General features: G+C 40.8%; 2 protein-coding genes across 5 annotated transcripts in view; one reads left to right on the forward strand and one right to left on the reverse strand.

Annotated features, from left to right (window-relative positions):
• The window catches only part of LOC128733875 (beta-1-syntrophin), a 423176-nt gene that overhangs the window by 396748 nt on the left and 2796 nt on the right, over nucleotides 1-23632 (reverse strand). The window lies entirely within an intron of this gene.
• On the forward strand, nucleotides 9889-10465 carry LOC128735247 (MAGE-like protein 2). The gene is made up of 2 exons (XM_053829743.1): nucleotides 9889-9894; nucleotides 9950-10465. Exons 1-2 carry the CDS (start codon nucleotides 9889-9891, stop codon nucleotides 10463-10465), a joined length of 522 nt encoding a protein of 173 aa, XP_053685718.1.

Here is a 23632-nt window from a genome sequence, read left to right on the forward strand (position 1 = left end):
TAAATTAGTAATCAATCTTCTTATTTGCAAATGAATAACCCACTCTCGCCCTCGTAAAGAGTAAATCTCGCCCTAGGAGTGGGTAAAACGGTTCGGCTCGCTGATAGTCGGAGAATTTTCCCCCCGGACTGGGGACTGAAATTTTCCAACATTTACCCCAAGCCACCAGCGTATCGTGCCGTAGTGGAGCGAAGCCAGCCGGCGATGGGACAACAAGATACAAATCGCCAGATTGCGGAACCCGTGGGCACAGTGGAATGCCAAGGGACGGCGCGGTGGCAGCAGCAAATCCCAGTTCAAAGTCGTGAATAAATGATAGTTGGCAAGCCAAAGAAACTTCGAAGCTGCGAACAAAGCCAAACCAACAACCCGGCGAGCCTTGGATGTGCTTATGTTCTATTTTTTATCGCCGCAACTCATTTGTGTGGCGGCTGGCGCAAAGCTTTCATTCACATTTTTCCTTCTCAGGGCGGGTGTTGCTGTGTGCCTGTGCTAACCACCGACCGCCGATAGAGGGGAGAAAGAAAAATACGATACGACGTTTGAGAAGAAATAAGCGGGTCTTCTAGCATCTATGTAGAGCAGCAACGATTTGTGTGTTTGGTCGCCGCCGCCGGTATTATTAATATCAGTCAGCAAAAAACAGGGCATAAAACGAGTGGAAAAATGGTAGACCCTCTGTTTTCTCGCCTTCCGTCGGTTGGTGTTCTCCGATTGCCAGACAGGAGGCCACCGTTCCGTTCCGCTCCACTTCGGTCGGTGGTGGAAAACCGGGAGCACCGCAGCTCTCTAACCGAAGGAGATGATTATTAATGAACGGTGGAAATAAACAACCGAAAGGTCAGGGGCCCCTGTTTCCGGGGATTTTCTTTTGATGCAGTATGTGCGCCAACCAGCGTAGGTATCATATTGGTAAATTCCAAACCCGGGTATCTTTCCTGCCAGGATTATGGCGATATTGAACGACGAGAAGGGACAAAATCGTTTACCTTAAAAAGGTGTTTTTACGAAGAAGAAAAAAATGATATTTACATTTTCGCTTCCAATCAAAAATGGATAATACCGACTGAGTTTATTGAAAGCTATTGCTGGAGCGAAATTAACCGCTAAGTGGTGAATAAATAAGAAGAGCCCATAGCTTTGTGTTTAGAATATTACAATAGAAATAACTTACAAAAACTGCTAAACTGGTCTTAAAACTTTAAAAATATTTAAGATAGAGAAACACTTTCAACATCATCTTTTCGAATGTTAATTCCAATATTTTCTTACCAACCCTACCGGATCGATGTGAGATGAAAAAAAAACCATAAACACTTTTATGATTCTGTTATCTCGTTGGAAGCTGCTATAAATATAATTTTACTGTTTAGTTGTTTGGGTTTGGGACAGTTTGTGCGGGTTGGGGGAGAAATCCGTTACTCGACTCAATAACCGCTATCTGCTTTCCGCCTCGATTAACCCAATAAAACCCTAATGGAGTGTTCCAGCAGATTCACGGTTTGGAACTGTAATATTTTGTTAGAAACCCTCTAGCAGTTGAAGGGTTAATAGTTATCTCCAAAGTATTACCGATATATTCGACACAAATATTGCAGAAGCGCTAAGTATGGAGCTGAATCACACCGGCGCACTGGCGGCTGCCTGGCAGCCATCCAGTTGAGATCCAAATTTATCACCCGGATTACAGCCACTCGGTATCGAATTCATTCGGTGGGATCTGGGCCCCTTTGATATGCAAAGCAGGCCAATTGGGGCTACTCTTTTTTTCCTTCCATTTTATAAGTGTCGGTCGCACAGTTCGTCCGCAAGCGACACACATAAATTTAACCGGACAAATAAAAACAAGCTTATCACAAGGTTAACCCGTGAGTGACACAATGTGTTTTCGTTGCTGGCTAGTAAAACCAACAAATCTAATGGAATGGTAAACTGTTTTACCGGCGAGCAGGAGCAAATTTGGATTGAAAATGACATTGCTCTTTCTATAGTACAAGGTCAGGCATCGTTCCGGCTTTATTTTAAGTACTATTCGAGATAATTGTTTATCATTTCCAATAAAGCCATCAACGGTAGTTGTAAATAACATTTCGCATGATGTTTTTTTCGGATGCTGTATTACAGTAGAATTATGGAAATTTTTCAATGGCATATGATATTCAATACAAGTATTATTCTTCTATCTAATAAGATACCAATTGATCGAAGTTTGTCCTCATGGTATATACCATACATGTTTTCGTACATACGCCGTGATTTCGGTTTAATAAAGGGTGTCTCACATCAAATTGCACCACATAAGAAACGCTGTAGAAAATTAACTAATCGACCGATCCTTTTCAAACTTTTAGACAATAAAATATAACCCATTAGTAAGCTTTTGGCATATTTATTTCATTCAACTTGAATACCATAACCGTATGCTCACACCTTACGCTTAACTCCGGTTCTTTTATACGAACTTTTTCTTCATGTCTTCCCCAAATTTGACCTCTTTGGGATGCTTCCGTAGTGCCTTCTTCATAATAGCCCAGTATTTTTCGATGGGCCTTAGTTCCGGTGTGTTGGGTTCGTGTCCTTGGGTACGAAAGCGACCCCGTTGGCTTCGTATCACTCCAGGACATCCTTTAAATAGTGGCACAAAGCTAGAAGATCGTAGGGCCCTCCTGTTGCTTCAACAGAGAAAGCAGACGCTTCTGTAGACACTTGCTTCAGGTAGATCTGCCCGTTTACCGTTCCGGTAGTCACGAACGGCGCACATGTATTTCTTGGAAAACTTTGAAAGTTTCTGCTTCCTTATTTCCTCTACGGTGAAGAACAGTAGACCCAGAAGCTGCCCGAAATCCGCCTTGACGTAAGTCTCATCATCCATAATTAAATAATGACGCTTTGTCAGCATCTGTGTGTACAGTTTCTGGGCCCGTGACATTCCCACCGTATTTTGCCGTTCGTCACAATTCGGAACCTTCTGCACTTTGTACGTATGCAGTCTCTTCCGTTCCTTGGCTCTCTGAACGAATGACTTGGACAGATTCAACTTTTTGGCCACATCCCTGACCAAGCATTGGGATTCCGATAAAACGTTTTCACGACACGCTTATGATCCTGATCACTGATAGAGCATCCATTTTGACCGCATTTCGCCTTCCGTTCGATGCTCAGAGTTTTGTAGTAACGTTTAACCACACGACTCACAGTTGAGTGCACGATAGTTGAGGAGGGCTGGTACCGAATGGCCGAAACACAAATGGCCGAATCTCGAATGGCCGAAATCCAAATGGCCGAATTCCAACAACAGTCACAGAAGACCGAATCACGAAAGGCCGAATCTCGAAAGGCCGAATCACGAAAGGCCGAATTTTCCCGAAAAGCCTAAATCAACAAAATTTTGATTGCTCATTTTGTGAGACTTTACACATTTTAAATAAATTTTTTCATCTACTTCTCTCCGCGAATTTGAAACATCCCCCGCGTGATGATCCGCGTTATTGATAGGTGAAGGAAAAAAGCTTTTCGTTAAATTCTGTACCTTAGTTTTAGAAGAACAAGACATACTCTGCGTCTTATGTTTTATTTTGGTAGATATAGTATACATCAGTGGTGCCCATGCATAGGCGTGGTGCGGGCCAAATCAGATCACCCCGTGAGTCCGCGGGCCGCAATGACCTCTGGCCATTCTTGCGCATACCAAGATGTAAAATAGGCGGTAGCGAAAGTCGATTTTTTGGAATAACCATAAGAATTAAACCGGAAAGCAATCAGATCTACAATATGCATGAGGTACTACGACTGAACTGAGTGACCCCTGTGTCATCAAAAAAATGATTCATAAGTTTACCATCCCTCAAATCAGTCTGCGGGCCGCACGAATCAACACGAAGGGCCGCAGTTTGGCCATCACTGGTATTGATAATTGATAGTTGTTTCTTTCCCTAAGCGCGAATGATTTACGTTTATTCTAGGTTTATTGATCTAGGATCGTGTCAGTAGCAAGTTATTTCCTAGATTATTCAGGACGAGACGCGATCAATTGTGCGCCGGTGACCCGCCGCAGAAACCACTACTATTTAGGTGCATGCATTTTCCTAGATTTACTGACTAGTAGGGATTATACGTTAGTTAGGTCCGAACGAGCGGCAGCGAGTAAGGACAGCATATACCCAACATTTGTGCAGGTACCGTGATTATTTTCGGCCGAATATGACGTTCGGCCATTCGTGTTTCAGCCTTTTGTGATTCGGCCATTCGCGATTCGGCCATTTGTGATTCGGCTGTTCATGATTCGGCTATTAGATATATTATGCCATTTGTTATTTCGGCCATTTATGTTTCGGCCATTCGTAATTCGGCCATTTGGGTTTCGGCCATTCGTAGGTAATCCGTTGAGGATTCTCCATGTGCTTGCGCAAAATCAATTCGCGACGTTGCTTTTCGGGTGACGCCATTTTTTCCAATTTTCGAAAAACTGACCGCGATAAAAATAGAGTGTAAACAATACACTCTAAACTACTTATACCCTTTTCAAGAAAAAATACCCAATGGGAAATTTTCTACAGCGTTTCTTCCGTGGTGCAATTTGATTAAAACTACGGCTAAAAACTAAGGTTGTGTGAAGAGCCTAGGTTAACTCAGAAATAGTTTGCTCATGAATGTAACATGGCGGAAACTAAACAGAATGAGAAATATCCTCTGTGAGAAACATTCATCTTCGTCTGAGAACTTTTGGCTGAAGTATGAATGATAGAAAATATGTATGCTCCTGTTTGTAGGTGTCATAGGAGAGCATCGCTTGAGCGTGAGCAATTGTGTGAAGATGACGACTTTACGTTTATTACGTTTAATAATTATGGAAGGTAGTTGGGCGAACGTATTTTATTTGATAACGGTAGGATACTGCATCCCCCGCCTAAAAACAGAATGATATAACAGAGTGAGATCATCCTTGCTCCCTCTAGATATCTTTTACAGTTATTGCTAAAAGTTTGTTATAATTTTTTAAGGTAATGTACATTTTTGTTTGTGTTTACAACAACTAAATGTACCATTAATTCATATTCAAGCGATTAATTTTTGCGATTTCCTTATAATCTTGTAAATGTCCTTTCGAAACTTGAATAAAACTTTAAAGACCCTCACATCTTGAATATGTGCTATTTGCTTAGACTGTTACTTGAAAATTGTAACACTTTATGGTTTCCTCAGCAGTCAAACAGTGTGAAACTTGTGCATTGAATGAGTACAAAGAAAATTTATACGGCTTACATTGCGACTTCTACCGTGGCGTAGTTATTTCCAAGAACCTTCCACACTGTAAGCTTAGACTGTTAGCCGATGCCTTCGTCGGCGAGAACCAAGCTGGTTTTCACGAGGGTCGCTAAACGACGGCTCAGATATTTACCCTCCTTACTGGACAAGTTCCGAGAGAATAACTTACCGATTCATATTCTTTTTGTGGATTTTGAGGCGGAGTACGATTCAGTCGAAGGAAATGAGTTGTGGCAGATAATGCTAGAACATGGTTACTAGATAAAACTAATTACACTGATTTGTGCTACGCCGAATGAATCAAAATCATGCATCAGAATAGCGGGTGAGTCCTGAGCCGTTTTCGTGACGTTAGATGTACTGAAGCAAAGGGATGCTGCTCAAAATTGCCTTGGAATGTGAAATACGAAGAGCAAACGTGGAATGGGATTACCATCACGAAATCTTACATGCTTCTTGGTTTTACGAATGATGTCGATATCATCATAATCAACCGTAAAGTAGTGGAAGAGGTCTTTTGATCGAGAAGCGGTGAAATTGGAACATACCATTAACACCACCAAAACAAAGTACATAGGGTTTATTTTTAATTCCCGTCGTAGTAAGTAAAGCCACTCTAATTTTCATCATTTTTTAGGTGGACTTAATGAATATCACAAAAGTTCTTGCGCTGATTTGACTCAAACACATTTACCTTCCGATCTGTGGACTTGGAATTCACTAAAAAACGATTAGTAAAGCATTTTATTGAAATTACGCAACTGACTTTATTTCTTAAATTCGTCGTACTGTTTTAAAATCCGTCAAAATTGTTCATCGTCCGAACTAAACGAACTAAAAATCACAATAATATTTACGAAGCTAGCGCGCATGTATTTGTGTAGGACGGCATGACAAATGTTATTCTGCAAAATTTCTGCATGGCATGCAAGTTTTCCCGGCTGCAAAATAACGACAATGCGTTGCGTGAGTTATTTTCATTTTATGAATGACGGAAATTGAAGCGATTAGTCAACATTTTTTTCTTCGTCGCACGAAAAAACGTTGGAAATTTGGTTGCTAGGGCAGCTTTAATGAAAAAAAGCATTCAAATAAATCTCAGCTCACTTCGATTGATCGCGTATGATAGTCAACAAACTAAAATATTAAGGAATAACTAATTTTGCATTTTGTAACATAAAAAACGCTGATATTTTTAATAATTTGTGTTGGAGAGGACGGGAATAGGTAATTACGACGAAGCAGCAACATACCCTAGTTGCTGACAGGGAACATGGGAGTCCAAACGGTGTTGGTGTCGAGGTAGAGCTGGATGGTGAACGCCATGACGTAGTTGAGGAGTTCATATATCTAGGTATACTCGTGATTTGTGACAGCGATGTAAGCCGCGAATCGGGCTTTCTATGGATTATGGCCAGCTGAAGTCCCGTAGTTTGTCAATTCGCACAAAACACTAATCCTCCCGGTGGGTCCTTGCAGACATGAATCATGAACGCTAAATGAAACTGATCGACGAGTGAGTGTTTGGGGTTTTTGAGCGTAAAGTTCTGCAATCAATACTTGGTGGTAAAATGGAAAATTGAGTGTGGCGCAAACATATGAACCACTGTATCAAGTATTCAAATATGCTGATATAGTGCAGTTAATACATTCAATGAGGCAGGCTGCGGTGGGCTAGGGACGTGGCCGGAATTCCCGACGAAAAAGTAGCCAAAACCATTTTCAGCAGATAACCAGGAAAAGGTACACTTCGGGACAGACCCTGCACTCAATGGATGTACGCTGTCAAGGACGACGCACGGTCAGCTGGTGTTCGAAAGAATTGGAGCACGGCAGCCCAGGACCGACAGCGCAGGGAAACCATAATCCGTTCGGCGCAGGATCGGTAACGGCCCGTCGCCACTAAAATAAAGTAATTATAGTCGGAGATTTTGCGTCACCGACAAAAAGCATGGAACTGATTATTTTACAAAGTGACTTTATTTTTGGTAATTGTCAGCGTTAACGTCAGTGATTAAACTGATCGTCTCCAACTCTAGTCCCAGTGCAGTGTCCCAGTGTATAAGAGTTCCAAAGTCCCAGAGTGCCAGAATCTCAGACTCTCAGTGTTCCAGCCCGAAACCCAGTTCTATTTCGATTTTCCTCGTTTGGCTCGTGAAGTTAAGGAAAAATAAAGCTTAAATAAGCGACAACTTTGTAAGGAAAGGTAATGGAGATTTGCAACCTTCTGCAAAAACATGTGTTTTGAGTCTTTCAATAATCGCCTAAAACCATATACTCTTGTAAAATGCAACCAACATACGCTAAATATGAAAAACTTATTTTTAAAGAATTTCCAAAGAAAATGCTCTACAGCTCTGCACTCGATAGAAGAAGAAATGTCATTTCTTTAGCAAAATTGTTTATCTTTATATTTTGTATAACTTTACCGAAGAAACCATGTGTCTATCTACGAACATAAAAAAAATGAACGTGTATCGAGCTTTTCGCGAACGCGAAACACATAAAACATATGCTTGCCGTACTCTCATTTGGGTGGCTGGGGACAAGCGGAACCCATACAGGTTTGTAGTACTCGACTTAAGCTTTAAGATGAACCGCTGATTTCATGAATACGCTTGCCCCATTTTACCCCATGGGCTCGTGAAGCTATGGAAATTTAAAGCTTGAGTATGCGATAACTCAGCAAATAAAGGACCAAGAGATTTGCGGTCTTCTGCAAAAACGTGTATTTTGAAAGCTTTGATAATTTCCTAGAACAGTGTGTTCTTGTAAAATGCAACTAACAAAAGCTAAGTATGAAAAACCAATTTTTTAAGTAGTTTTGAAGAATATGCCCTATAGTTCGGCACTCGATAAAGATAGAAATTTTATTTCTTCAGCAAAGTTGCTTGTTTTTACAATATTTACAACTTTGCCGAAGATACTATGTCTATATTTCCTAACATAAAAAAGTTATTTTTTTATTTTCATTATAGTAAGCGATGACTAACTTTTGACAGTTTTAAATTACAGAGGATATTCATACGAATAAAAGTGCTAAAGACCATAAATGATAAAATGAAAGCAAGAGACACTAGGAAAAAAAGTATCACTTTTCGCCCTTTTGGACTACTGTGCGCTGATGCTGTGTCGGTTGCATACACACCAATCAAAGAACATGTCGATCAGTAGTTCGAAATTCGATACTGAGAGAACTACAAGTTAGATTTTGAGTACATCGGTCTACACGATTCTGCATCCGGCAAGAAGTATCATGCAGACATCGTTGTAATACAGTGAGAATAGCAAGGATCTGACGTTGCTACCCTGAGGAACGCCTGATGCTTTAATTTGGCTGGTAGTATAGTGTGATCAACGCAATATAGCGCTGCTTTGATGTCGATTCCACCAAACAGGAAATGTTTCCTGAAGAAGTGACAAGGAAAGAATAAACTGTATAGGTTTTGAAAGAATAGCTGCGCATTTCTACAGTATGACGAAGGTATTCCGTCCGAACGCTGAATGATTTCAGCTGCTTCAGGGTAATTTCAATTTCATTTTGCGTAAAATTAGTTATGTTTCTATAGCAATGAGTTTCATGTTTCAAGGAACAAACTACAGAGTTTATCATTCTTATAATAGTCGATGGTGCAAGAAAAATGGGGTTAAATGTGACTTTGAAACGTCGTTTATGTTTGAGGCTAGAATCCGTTCCAGGCATAAGACGAAATCTTTATCATATATAAAGTAGATGACGAACCGATGCCGGATCCTAATTTTAATTTTATGTAGAAAGTTAAAGGTTTTATTTTTGCTTTAGATAAAACAATTATGAACGGAGTCCTCTAACATTCTGATAGTATGAGCGGATACAGTCGACTTATGGAATGATCCCCTCAGTAGCAGTAGGAAAGTAGCAGGTTCCCCTGCCACAACGTCAGCAACTGCCGATGGAGTCAACGTGTTGCCGCTGTCTTTCAGGCAATTCACTGCACTAGAACCATGAAGCAAGTTATGGTTCGAGACAAGATCGTAAGCGGTGAAAGATTCCTCCTCCACACCCACACACAAGTCCAGGACAATTTTAAATCAGTTTCTGGTATAGATATAAGAAATTGTAGTTAAACTAAGCCAATAACACCAATAATATTGAAACTAAATTTGAAATGATGTCATAATAATACACAAACTAAATTGAATAAATAACAACAGTATCGATACATTAATATAAATTTGAAGAATAATAAAAAAACGAACGTACATAATTGAAAAAACCTCTCTACACATTCTTGAGTTTGGGATTGAAAACTGACCTACCGTTAGCGTATGAAATCGACCGTTCGTTGCTGACCTTGGAAGACCTTAGTACTTTCAATCAAACCGAAATCGATGAAACTCAAGTGACTTGTGCTTTTGATTGGTTTCCCGTGTCTCTGTGCCATTCCCAACTGAATAAAAATAAAAATTTTACAAATCAAACTGTTATACATTTTTAACGCTTGACTGCCGATCAAAGACGCGTCGTGGAATCGTTGATGAACTTGTGGCACCTATAAAACGAGCATGTAGACCATCACTACGGCATCAGTCGTCTGAGTTCCATCAAGCGTTACGCATCCAAATCATTTGATATCGAAGAAAATGAAGGTAACGTCAGTTGGTTCCATACTTGGTGCTGGACTCAACAAGTGTTTCATTGTAGGTCTTCATCGTGCTCTCGGTGGCAATTGCCCTGGTGGCCTCTGCCCCGGCGGAAGAATCGGAAAAGAAGGAAAAGCGAGGACTGGTTGACATCGGTCATAACTTCGGCTACGAGGAACCGCTCTACAATGGATGGACCGATAACCATGTGACCAAACACGTGACCGTTCAGAAGAACGTTCCCGTCCCGTACCCGGTGGAGGTGGAGAAACACGTTCCGGTTGCCGTTAAGGTGCCCGTTCCGGTGCACGTCGAGAAGCAGGTCCCCGTGCTGGTCGAGAAGAAAGTTCCCGTCTACGTCGAGAAGAAGGTTCACGTACCGGTTGATCGCCCGGTCCCGTATCCAGTGGAGGTGAAAGTTCCCGTCTACCAAAAGGAAGTGGTTGAGGTGGCGAAGCCCTACCCGGTCCATGTCGAGAAGCCTTATCCGGTTTACGTGAAAAAGCCCGTCTACGTCGAACAGCCGACGGTGTACGTGAAGGATCAGTACTACGGCAAGAAATCATACTGGGGTTGAGCGGGTTGAGGTTGATAGAGTGTGAGAGATGAAATAAATTTTGGGATTTTACCTTTTTTGAAATCTTTTGATATTTGCTCCAAAAATTGAGAAAGAATGCTTTTGATGTACCACATGTGAAAACAAGACTACCAAAACACGATCCCGGAAGCTGTACACTATATTGCTGCCGAAGTTCGTATGGTAAAGGCAGAAATTTTATACGATAAACGGAGAGGGAAAAAGGACAGACATTTTCAAGCATATGGAAAATTTACGTGAACTGTCCGGAAAAACGTCCGTTACCTTTCCTAAATCTACACGATTGGTTCGTGTTGTTTCAGGCTGGATTTGGCATTCTGCCATAACAAAATAACGTACAGGTTGTCGTCAAGCAAAACTTGAAGAACGCAGAAAAAACTGTTGAAAGCGAGAAGCAATTTAAAGTATACTAGCGTTCTGCTGTGAAAAACTCTGATAAAATTAAGTGATGAAAATCATAACTTAAAGTATCAATCGCAAACTTAATTTCTGTTTTAATTCGGGGTCAACTCAAAGCAAAGCAAAGCAAAGCCGTGGGCTTAAACCGTCATTAGACATTACCCTTCTTCATCGACAGACTTCGCAGCCGGCTGATAGAGTACAGGAAAATTACGGGGCCAGTGTAATAATCCTACTGACTCTATCTAGCAAGCACCGCCTAGCCGAGATTCGAACATACGACGACTAGCTTGTTAGACCAGCATCGTACCTCGAAGCTAACTGGGCGGTTCAACTCAAGCTGTGCGATACAGCCCAATTTATATTCAAAACTAGCATCGGAAGAGCTTCTAATCACAAATGAAATTTAAGGCTCCCGAATGACGCCAGAAACGAGCGCATTAAACGATTATAATTGGCCGAGAGCCCATTTTTCATTAGACTCGTGAAAAACGACCCAACTTTAATTTGCATTTGCTTGCCACCGAAAACGATTCGCATCATGGGGGATCGGATGGCTCGGTCGACCAAAACGCCGCCGCCTACACATGCCACCGCACCGCGGAATGACTGCGATGGATTACAGGTGACGAAATTCCGTCGTTGGCACCCCCGGAAAGCCCTCGTCAACAACAACAACGAGGGCGACGGCGGCGGCCTTTGCGGTGACACCAACGTCGAGGGTCGTGATAACGTATTTAGAACCGTACAGAACCGTGGCCGACGACGACGACGACCGCCGGTCCTAGTCTGCCACTAACTTCCCCGACAGCATTTAGCATGGAATGATAAAAAACCACATCATAAATCCACCGCGCGAAATGAAATTTCGCGGTTCGCCACATCGCTTTTTTGTCGTCCGTTTTTTTCGGGAAACCTACCATTGCGTTGGCTGCAGGAAACGCGATTCGTGTAATATTTTGTTGACTTTCTTCTTCTCGACCTGGCAATAAATACGGAAGCACCTCTTCCATTTCAGCCTAAGTCTCTCTGCCTTGTTCGCTGTCTCGGTCTGCTTTTCGCGGTTTAATGATGTTTGCTCTGTGCCGTGCCGGGCCGTACCGTGCTCTGCGGTGGCTGGATGGCGAAAAACCGCAAGCGTCGCCGTCTCGTGGGATTTTTCAAGTGCTTTGCCGGGAGATTCCTTTCCCGTCAGTCAACGTGCAAAAACAACAGTAAACAGCTTCGGGAGAGATCGCGCAACGGTAATGGGGTCACACTTTTATGGGTACACTTAATTCCCGCAATACCATACCAATATCGCTCTGGCTCTGGCTCTGGCTGCCACTACTGACTGGTACTGCTCGAACGAAACATCAAGGACGCTCGGAAATCGGAATCAATCGGTTCGAGAGTGATTGATATTTTGTTTGAACTGCTGTAACTATCGGGAAAAAATTGAAAAAATTTAGACCTCATAACCAGAAAATAGTGCCACTGCACCATATGATATATGCCGCTTCATAACGCACATTATATCAAGATTAATGAAGTTGAATGCTTTTGCTGGAAATGATAATAAAATGTGTGATTTATATGTCCTTTGAAGCAAGCTCCATTTTTACCTTTTCGTTTTTGGAAAAGAAATAGCTTAAATTATAAAAAAAAATTTAAGACTTGCAAAATTTACTAGAAAAAAAATCATATTTCAAATTGTTGACGCAAATAATGGTGTGGTGGGTGCAGGAGAGCCTTCCTTTTTTTTGTACCCGTGTTTGAACCCTTTAATCGCGAAAGCTTTGCACACAAGAAACCCACTGACTGTGTATGTACCACCACCTTATCGTTTGACCCGTGTTTTCTAGCTGGTGACTCTATGTCTATAGAAGTTTCTAGCCGGGGCCAAAAGCAAGCAAAAGGAGCAGTACCTTGCTTGCAGCAGTTGCTACACCACGGAAGGAACTGCTTCACGGAGCAATTTCATAGTTGTCATATAGCTGTCCTGGCGAAAAATTAGCTTGGTAAGCACCTGCTTTTTTGCGCCAAACGATGGCCAAGTGAGCGAGCCAAACGTATACTATAGCTCCTATATATGTACAGTGCCGTCTGAACTCCCGACCCGACAGAACTGTCGGGCCTCGCGCTAATGTCCGGTGTATGTACTATGGTCAAACCTTGCAGGTTCCTCCTAATGGCCACCGGCTGCGCTGGTGTTGACCTACTATTGACCACCACCACCACCACCAGTACCACCAGTAGTAGCAGTGCTACTACTATTGCTACAAAACTTCTACTAGTACATAGATAGTACAAATGCCATCCACTGAATGACCGGAGGACAGGATTTATGCACCATGCAGCAGCCGGTTGTGATACTCGCCATCAGCCGGGGTCCCGGCTGCGAACATGGGAGAGCTAGGCAATTTGTTTTTTTGTCGGTGTCATTTCAGAAATATTTTTCTTCGCATATCGGTGGAATTTTCGTTGGTTGGCAGGTATGCAAATTATGATCGCCCCGTTCGGTGATATATGTACTGGTTCTCTGTTTTTTTTTTTTTGCTGCTCTGCTGTTGCTGGTTACCCTAGCAAGCTATTTCTGACAGCAAAAGTGCACATTCTGGCACGAGGGGGATGGGATTTAATGTCCAATAAATAAAATTGGAATTTTTGCGGACTGATTCTGGTGAAATTCGTCAGGCACTTTGCAAAAATAACTATGATTCCGGGAAAAAGACTTGCAAAAGGCAAATGAGTTAGGTCACATCCAACAAAAAATACAAAAAATACAGGTTCGAGATTGATTGCCATGCAAAATGTTTTATTTCGCCGCTTTCGTTCGTAGAGTAACAAAGTAGATAGCCTCCCAATGTTGAAAATCCTCCCAATTTTTTTTAAATTAGTATTTTGTAAAAATAACTAATGTTTATCTGAGCGTCTTAGTAGAATAGATATTTTGTATTTTAGATTTCGAATCTCTAGACTTTGCGCTTATCTTTATACTAGTTTTGTTACGTGGAAGTGCATAAAAAAGAAACATACCTAAGGTCACGCGATACAAACCCTAGACAATAAGACGAGAATAAGTAATGTGTAAATATGTATTGACGCAAATGAGCACACCTCTTCGAATCTTCAATTCGAAAGAACCAAAAACCTTTGATTTTTGCCGCCTTAGACTAATTTTATTAAGTAGAAGTCGATGCAGTGGCTAGGGAAAATGAACCAGGGCTCAGGGAAACCAATAGACTTAGACAGATGTGAATTCTGCAGGAGGTCACAAACCCTAGAGTCTGCCGATCATCGTTTACGACGTGAGTTTGTGGGTTCCAAGGCCCTACCGATCGAAATTAATCCTGATTTTCATCAAAAAATTATCTTCCCAAAAAATGCACGTTTCTTGGCATTACTTCTTTAAAACTCAGTAAGGCCGCTATGAACGCTCTTAAAATGGGCCCGGATAAGTTGGCGAACTGTTTGCATCAATTGATTATCCATATTTGGGATACGAAACGACTACCGGAGGAGTGAACAACCGGGGTTATTTGCCCCATCTACACGGAAGCCGATAAGCTGGATTGTAAGAACTACCGAGCGATCACCATCCTGAATGCCGCCTACAAAGTGCTGTCCCAAGTCATCTTGCATCGACTACCGCCAATAGGCAATAGATTTGTGGGAAGTTACCAGGCCGGCTTCATGGAGGGTCAGTCTATAACCGGACCAAATCTTGACTCTGCAGCAGATCCTCCAGAAGTGCCGTGAATTCCGAATCCCCACGCATCACCTGTTCATTGATTTCAAAGCCGCATATGATAGTGTAAATTCTGGACGAAAACGGCTTCCCGGGTATGCTTATTAGACTTATCCTGGCTACGATATATGGGATCCAGTACTGTATGAGAATCTCGAGTGGATTGTCGGACCCATTCGAAGGAGACTTTGACAAGGAGATGGTCTTTCCTGCCTGCTTTTCAACATTGCGCTTGAAGGTGTTATAAGACGCTCATTATTTTTTTATTTCAGAAGGAAAAAGAAGAAACAGATAAAAAAAATGTATTCCAGCCAGCTTTTCTTGTTCTTTTTCATTTTTCTCAAGCTGTATTTTGTTTACCAAGTTCAAAAGTTATAAAAGTCTTTGCCAAGCTGCTACCAACAAAACAAAAAAAGTTTGTTCCAATACGTTTTGTAGTTTCTGAGAAAACGGTACATAAAGTTGGAAAATAATGATTTTTCAGGAGCGGCGCTTTATTCCGTCGCGGTTGTTCCACGCCGCACTGGAACGCTTATGTGTATGATCGTTTTTCGGCCACTTCCCGTGGTCGGATCATTACAAAATTAGTATCAAAATAAGCGAAAAAGACTGCAGAATCAAAATCTGTAGTAAAAAAATAATGAGTTTTTCTAAAAAATTTAGTCGTTTATGTCCCCTTAATTACTTTTTCTTTCCAAAAATTGATGAAATTGATAATGATGACTTTCATACCAACAACATTACGCAACATGCCACATTGCGTTTTACGTTGCATACATCGTTGGGGATTTCAACACGGATATGCTTTGTCCAAGTAGCAAGCGCACATAGTTCGAATCCATGCTTCGAAATTTTCCGCTGACGTCGGTTGCCGAAGAACCAACATATTTCCATGGTGGAGGATGTTCATAACTTGATCTCCTGGTTGCTAACGTGCACGAAAAAATATTACGTTTTGGACAGGTTAGGTTTCCTGGATTATCGCAGCATGATCTTATCTTTGCATCAGTTGACTTTGATGTTCAGTGCTCCGCTCAAGTGAGTGCATACCGCGATTATGTAAATTTCGATGCGCAATGGCTACAAAACGAAATACTTTCTATTCTTTGGAATCATTTATACGACAATGAAAATCCAAATGAATCGATCGAATATTTTCACTATCACGTCAAGGCAGTCCACGATTTGTGTATACCCCTTCGTACCAACACCAATCGACGAAAATCGAATGAGTGGTTTACTGCCGGTGTTCGGCGGTCTCTGCTGGAACGCGATTTAGTGTACAAAGACTGGTTAAGAGCTGCACCCGAGTTGAAACACGATAAACGACAGCGGTATAAGGAACTACGAAACCGTGCAAATACACATGTTGCGCGAGCCAAAAAACAGTTTCTGGAGCAGTATTTGAACAGTAGGATATCGTCGAAGGTCTTGTGGCAACGAGTAAAGCGAATAGGTGTGGGCAAGGATAAGAAGTCACAGCAACACGACTTCGACCCTGAAGAAGTCAATGACGTTTTCTTGTCCAACTATACTACAAGTGGTACTCTGGAAGGAACTCCTCCAAGAGCTACAATGTATTCGCTGTATCAGTTTTCTTTTCGACCAGTGCAGAGCTGGGAGGTTATTAATGCCATTTGGGAAGTCAAGTCGAACGCAGTGGGTTTGGATGGCTTACCGATCAGGTTTATAAAGATAATTTAACCATTGGTAATTGAACGTGTAACTCACTTGTTCAATGCCTTCATTGAGTCATCTACTTTCCCAGAAGGCTGGAAGCATGCGAAGATTCTGCCACTAAAAAAGAAGAGTCATCTGAACGACATTGCAAGTCTACGCCCGATCAGCATACTATGCGCACTGTCGAAATCCTTCGAGAAGCTTCTTAAGCAATAAATGGCGCACTACATAGAAAACAACAACCTACTGACTGAATTCCAGGCTGGTTTTCGCAAAGGTCAAAGCATTAAAACTGCTGTGCTACAAGTACATGACGATTTGGGAGCGGTAGTCGATAAAAAAGAAGTTGGTATTCTTCTGCTGCTAGATTTATCAAAGGCTTTTGACATTATCCCTCACCGGAAATTGCTGTCAAAACTGGAGGCTCAATTTATTTTTTCCTCTGCGAAAACAGACAGTATACTGTGGTGGTAGCTGTTCCAGCTGCGCCGTGTCTACATCTGGTGTACCGCAAGGCTCTATCCTCGGACCGTTGCTGTTTTGCTGTTACATAAACGATCTTCCGACGGTTCTTAAGTTTTGTTCCATCCAAATGTATGCTGATGACGTACTACTATACATCAGTCGTCTTGGTCCCTGCACATTGGAAATAAACAGGATGATGAATGCGGACTTAGAAAGAATTTCGGAGTGGTCAAAGCGAAGCGGGCTTGTAATCAATCCTACCAAAAGTAAAGCGCTGTTTATAAAAAGTCGACGGCGACGAGAAATTGGATCTGTGTCTCCGTTATCGTGCATCAAGATAGACGATAAGATCATTCAGTGGTCGGACAGAGTGAACAACCTAGGGTATACGTTCCAGAGTGATCTTCAGTGGGACGGCTTAATAGCCCAACAGTGTGGGAAGATTTACGCTGGTCTACGAACACTATTCTCCAGGGTTTCTGCTGCGCCGGTCGGCACTAGGCTGAAACTATTTAAGTCGCTAATCCTGCCACACTTTTTATTCGGGGATATCTTCCATGTCCGCCTCAGTGCAAGTTCGTTTGATCGTCTACGTGTGGCATTAAACTGCTGTGTACGTTTTGTATATGGTTTAACCCGATATGACCATGTAAGCCATCTACAGAAGAATTTGCTGGGTTGTCCTCTACAAGCCTGACCATACTGCATCGAAAACTGATACAATCACACCGTCGACGGCGCGCCGTCGTTTACAAAACTTAGTGATTCCTGCAAACAATACAACGAGTTACGCCAATTCACTGTTCGTACGAGGTGTTATTAATTGGAATAGTTTACCTCCCATAGTAAAGCGTTCTTCTTCGGAAGCAATTTTTAGGAGTGGCTGCATAAGTTTTTGGAACCGTAGTTAGATTGGTAAATTAATTTATTAGTGACTAGATTTAAACAAACATTATAATTGTAATTACTGTGACAAACCGGAGGTAGTATTTTTAAAAGGTAGAACCTTACACTACAGAACAATAAACAAATGGCAAATGACAATGGATTTACCCAAGGAACATTATTGTTGTATAACGGTTTATCAAGCGCTTATTCCGTCGGTATTAGCTATATGGTGGCTGAATAAACTACTCTTAAACAAAAATGTTTGTTGGGTATAGTGTAAAAAATTCGGTGAATTGATGGTTTTTCGAAATAGACCGAACTTTCAATTGTCCCCAATGTCCTATCTAACACTCTTAAACTAATGTTTGTATATGAGGGATTCCACACCAAGTGACGAAAAAATAACATATATTTTTTATTTTATCATTTTTGATTTAGCTGAAACTTTGCATAGCTGTTCTGCTTAAAAATGGTGTCATTTTATCATATCAGGTATTTTTCTAAGATGTCGACTGCTTTTTCAAAAGGGCCTAACCGAAAATGGTGCTAATCCGTTAAATATTTTATATTGGAAAAAAGGGTTATTTGATCGGAATAGTGTCTTCAGCAAAGTTGTAGATAATAAAACTGCCTTTCTAACAAAAATATGTGCACTGTAAAAAAATTTTTTGTGGTTCAATGGATTATTTTTGGTTAGGCCCTTTTGAAAAAGCAGTCTTGATCTTAAAAAAATAACTGATATTATCATATTAAATGACATATTTTCTTAAACATAACAGCTATGCAAAGTTTCAGCCAGGCTTGTTATTTCCTCACTCATTGTACAAAAAGTGCAACTTTTTTTGTTCAACACAATGAGCAGAACTGCTTTCAGAAATGAGAAGTAAATCCACACAATGAGAAACAGACTAAACACAATGAGAAAAACTGACGTGCAGAAAAATTTCTTAATGCGCTCTTTAGATGAGCAACTTTCGGTTTTGCTCCCGGTCCTCTCGGTAGCTACAGCAGTAAACGTGGAAACAAAACAACCGGTGCGCGTACAGCAACTACAGTGGACCCCCGTTCGTTTGAACGATTCCTCATGCAAACTAACGGGGTTACTTTTTAATTTGAACAACTGGTAACCCGAAATATGCTGAAACCTGTGTGAACTGGCCGCCCTGCTCTTTGTTATTGTTTTGGTGGTTTGTTTTAGTTGGCAGTTGCAAGTGCGAATATTGCATTTTCCAATCGGATTTCTCTCTTAATCGTTAGGAAAACGAAATGTGAAACCGATGAAACACGCTAGGTCAGTACAAACGAATCGTGTTTATGTGCATTGTCTGCATAAACAAATGATGTCATGTTGAGAATGACATTTGAACCATTTTTAATTTGCACGTCGTGCAAACCAACGGGGTTCAAATTAAAAAGTGTTCAGATTAAAAATGGTCAAACGAACGGGGGTCCACGGTATAGACTCAGAGGCGTCAAGACAATCAAAAGTCGTTATATTTTGAATCTTAGCGGAGAATTGCCTTTGTTCATAATGGGACTTTCCTGTTGGTACGCGTCAAGAAGCAAATGTATGGGAATTCAAATGTTGCCATATCTAAATAACATTTTTCGCACTGTTGCCGTTGTGACATGCCTAACCATATGATGCAGTTGCGTTCACGGCAGCCAAACTCAACTGAATATACTAAATGTAAGAATCATGATTCAACTGCATTAATGGATTAATATTTTTCTGATAGCAATGATCGCTACTGACAATCGTCGTTTTTTCTCAACGCACTACCCATATTAAAACTACCCGTAGTAGTCATACGTCAGCGCATCGCATCAACGTATTCAAAGTGTATTAACATTCTCCTCAATGAGTAGCACAGTGTGCGGCTGCTCATACAACTGCGTTCAGCAAGAAAGAGCACAGTTAAAATGAAACGGAGCAGAATAAATCGCGTTGAAGACTGAGCACAGTTTGAATTTTTCTCTTCTCTTTTTTTCTTCTGAGGAGGTGCCATCCCTGGTTTCAGCTAAATCAAAAATGACAAATTAAAATCGGTTTGCGAAACTCACTCATATTGTAGAAAACACTAACCGTTAAAAAAATGAATAAAACTCGCATCAAACCCCTAGGTAAAGAATTTTGCTACACGTAAATAAATAATCATCAAGAAGTGTAACCAAAAGCATTAATGTCTTTTTATCAAGTTACGTCATAGTTTGAATGACATTGTTTTACATATTTTCAACTGATTACAAAACTTTTACAATCAGCTATCGTCCTTTTGTTAATCTATAGACACGTACTTTGCGAGAGAGAGAGGGAGAGAGAGAGAGAAGAGTTGCTGGCAGCAGGTTTCGTTTTTTATGTATAAATACGAAGCATACAATCGCATGTATATTTTGCTGGAGAACTTGCTATGATAAATTTTTTACCATAAAATATTAGACGAAAATAAATAGTATTAGTATATTTAAAGCACATACGGGCTTTCCTATCGTAGCAGCAGTGCTACGACGGATCAACTTTTTACTCCGAGATATCCTCCATAAATGTACAACGGGGAGATAAACGTGCGCACGTATTATATTTAGGTGAATTTCAGGGCAGCATACGATACAGTCGAGCGCGGATAGCTATGGCAGATAAAGCACGAGTCCGGTTTTCCGGATAAACTGACGCGGCACATTAAAGCTACCCTGAAGTGGGTGACGAGCTACGTACACGTTCCGGGGACACTTTCGAGTACTTTCGAATCGCGCAGAGGGTTGCGGCAAGGGGATGGGCTGTCTTGTATGTTATTCAATACCGCTATTGAAGACAGGGCCGGGCATCGTCGAAACAAATAAATGAAACTGACTTTCTCTTACCTTCGCTTCATACATGAAGTGACTTGCTTCATTAGTTGAACAGAACTTTTCAAACAAGCTTCAGTAGAAGTTGGTGGCTGTTTCAATTGACGACGACAGAAAGTCAGGCACGCTTTGTCGACATTGACTAGGTTAACTATAATATGTGTTGCATTATAGAAAATATTACTCAAATTCAATTCATTTGCATTCAAAGTTGCTGGCCATCTTCTGAATATTTGATAGAAAAGTACAAATGAAAAGTTGAAACCGATAGTCATGATGAAGTGAAACCCGTTTCACTGACGCTGATTGAAGCCAGTTTGAAAGCGAAGCGGTGCTGTTTCTGTTGAAATCGAAGCTTCCCTGCTTTATTGTTGAGCGACGCTATGTAATTCAAGGTGACGTTGTCAGGCTCTGATTGAAGGTGACCGACCCCATGACCGAGCATCGAAACGAGAGGAACGATTTACAGCAAGAGTAACCAACTCCTAGCCTTCGCAGACGACCTCGACATCATTACTAGAAACCTTGGGAGGACGCGGAGGAAATCTACACCAGACTAAAAACGGATGCTAGGAGGATTGGGTTACAAATCTATGCATCGAAAACCAAATATAAGGAAGAAGAGCCTCCAAAGAAAATAACGTTTGCCTTCCACAGACAATGGCCGCACAAACCTGACAATGTACAAAACGCTAATCAGACCGGTTTTAGTACTCTACGGACTTGAGACATTAACTTTACTTACGGAAAACATACGTGCACTTGTCGTATTTGAACGAAACGGACTATTTTTGGCAGAGTACAAACAGATAGCGGAGAGTGGCCTAGGGGTATAATCTACCCACAGATGCCCATCGTACACCTGACGAAAGTTGGGAGACTACTAAGGGCCGGCCACGTCGCTAGGATGCTGCTCGGCTGTGCAGTGAAATCCCTTCTCTTGAAGAACCCCACTGGTACCAAAAACAGAGGGGCCCAACGTGCCCCCTCCCTCCACCAGAATACAGAAGTTAAAAAACCCAACCTAAAAGCCAAAATTACAACTCGAAAGCAACAAATAAAAAGGAAAATTAACTTGATGTTAGAAAAAGTAGAAGGCATGATAATTTACTAGCAGACTGGATGAATCTAACGCAGCACGGTTATCAGACATTATCGCAAGTATTTTCAAAAGAATAATAGAATCGTGAATTTATCCTAATATCTTGAAATTGCAAGAGTTATCCCAGTGTTCGAATCGAGTAGTACTTGTAAGGTAACATCTATAACTATCGTCCTATCGGGTAATACTTGTAACCTGTCTAAGTATCTCCATGTTCTGGACAAAATAATAGTTTTGCTTCTGGGAAGGTTACGAAACATCAACTGCTATTATAGAATGTTTGTTTGTTTGTTTGTTTGTTTATTAAAGACACTACACCTTTCGGTGCATTCGTGTCTGGCTATTATAGAGCAATTCGATAAGTTGATACAGTAGACTCTCGGAAAAGTTAACTCTCTAAAAAGTTAATTGTTCAGAAAAGTTAAGCGAATATCAGCTCTCATGCAACGCTTTAAAAAGGTAATTTTTACCTTAACTTTTCTGAGAGTTTTGATTTATTGGTTGTCCAAGCGTTCGTACACACACGTGTGTTTACCTTCTATCTTTATTTCTCATTTTTCGGTTTATTGTCGCCTTTCCACAGTCATACAAAGTCATACAGAGTCGCATCATAACTGGGATTAAATTAAACTCTTGTACCGGATAATTGCAACAATAGCGTGTTGAACTATTTGCTAGTTACACATAGTTACTTCAGGATTATTGATAACATACTGGAAAAGCGCAAACTCAGATTGAATTTTAAATGCAAAAGAAGGAACAGCAAGAAACTAAAAATAAACGCGAACACTATCAAAACGTAGTCGCACACTATACGAAAAAAAAAACGAAAGTAAACTAGTGTAACCGACTATTTTAAACTTACTGAAAGGAACTAAATATTATTTCATAAAGATCTTGATACATATTTCTTTTCATTACTATTTCAAAATATATAAAAATGTGTATCCTATATCCCGGAGTGCATTTTTCGCTTTTGTATTTATCATTTTCAATGATTTTTAGGACTACTCGGAAAAGTTAATATTTCGGAAAAGTTAATCGACCCATTCCCCAATCGATTAACTTTTCCGAGAGTTTACTGTATATGAAACTGATCAAAGAAAAATCGTTAGAAAAGCATTTGGCACCGTAAGTCACGAAATCTTACTAAAAAATATATCTAAACCAAATACTATTCACAGACGAAACCAGTAAAATCTTGTAAAATTATTGTTAGATCATTGTTTCAGCCATTGGTCCTTCTCATAGCTCATCGTTCGAACTTTTCCCCGAATGCGGGCCATCCTCCTTTATACCAATTGTTTGCCCAATTGTTCGACAATCAAATTTTATTTTCGCTTGAATTCCTTTTCGTATGCAGTTTCATCCTTCTTCTTCTTCTTCTTGTTCTTCTTCTTCAGTTTACCCTTCACAGTCGACCAGTAGATATGTACTCACCCGGCCTTTGCTCCGAGGAACATTTGGAAACCACAGGAACGTCATTGTCGTTGTACCACTGTTCGCTCGAATCGAATTTGAATGATGACCAGAAAAGTCATGAATGCCAACTGCTAGCTGGCTTCGGAATTCAATGCTGATGGTTCAATCAAAGTTTTCGATTGTGGCTCTGAAGCTTCAAAAGCGAATACCGTCTCCAGATAGTCTTACCCTTTAAAGGGTAAAAGCTGCAGTTGTCGTAAAAGCAAAGTTGTAGGTACATTAAAATTATGGTCTAAAAATTCTTATTTGCTGCAAAATCTTCCTTTTTTTTTGAAAAATATGCAAATTTTTTCGAAGAAATATTCAAAGTTATCCCATCAGATACCAGATTTTTTTGTGCTTCAAACCAAATCAAATCAACTGCTGCACTACCATGCCATACGTCTTCTATCATGTCAGGTTGGCTTCGTTGTAATATCTTCTTTTATTTTCTGTGACGTAATTCCCAGATATATGTAAACAGGTCGTTTACGTTTGCGACATATAAATCTGGCGACCATCATGATGTGAGGAATTACCACGGTCTTTTTGCAGCAATTGTACGAAATGAACA

Source organism: Sabethes cyaneus, chromosome 2 (genome assembly GCF_943734655.1).
Source record: "Sabethes cyaneus chromosome 2, idSabCyanKW18_F2, whole genome shotgun sequence".
Lineage (NCBI taxonomy): Eukaryota > Metazoa > Arthropoda > Insecta > Diptera > Culicidae > Sabethes > Sabethes cyaneus.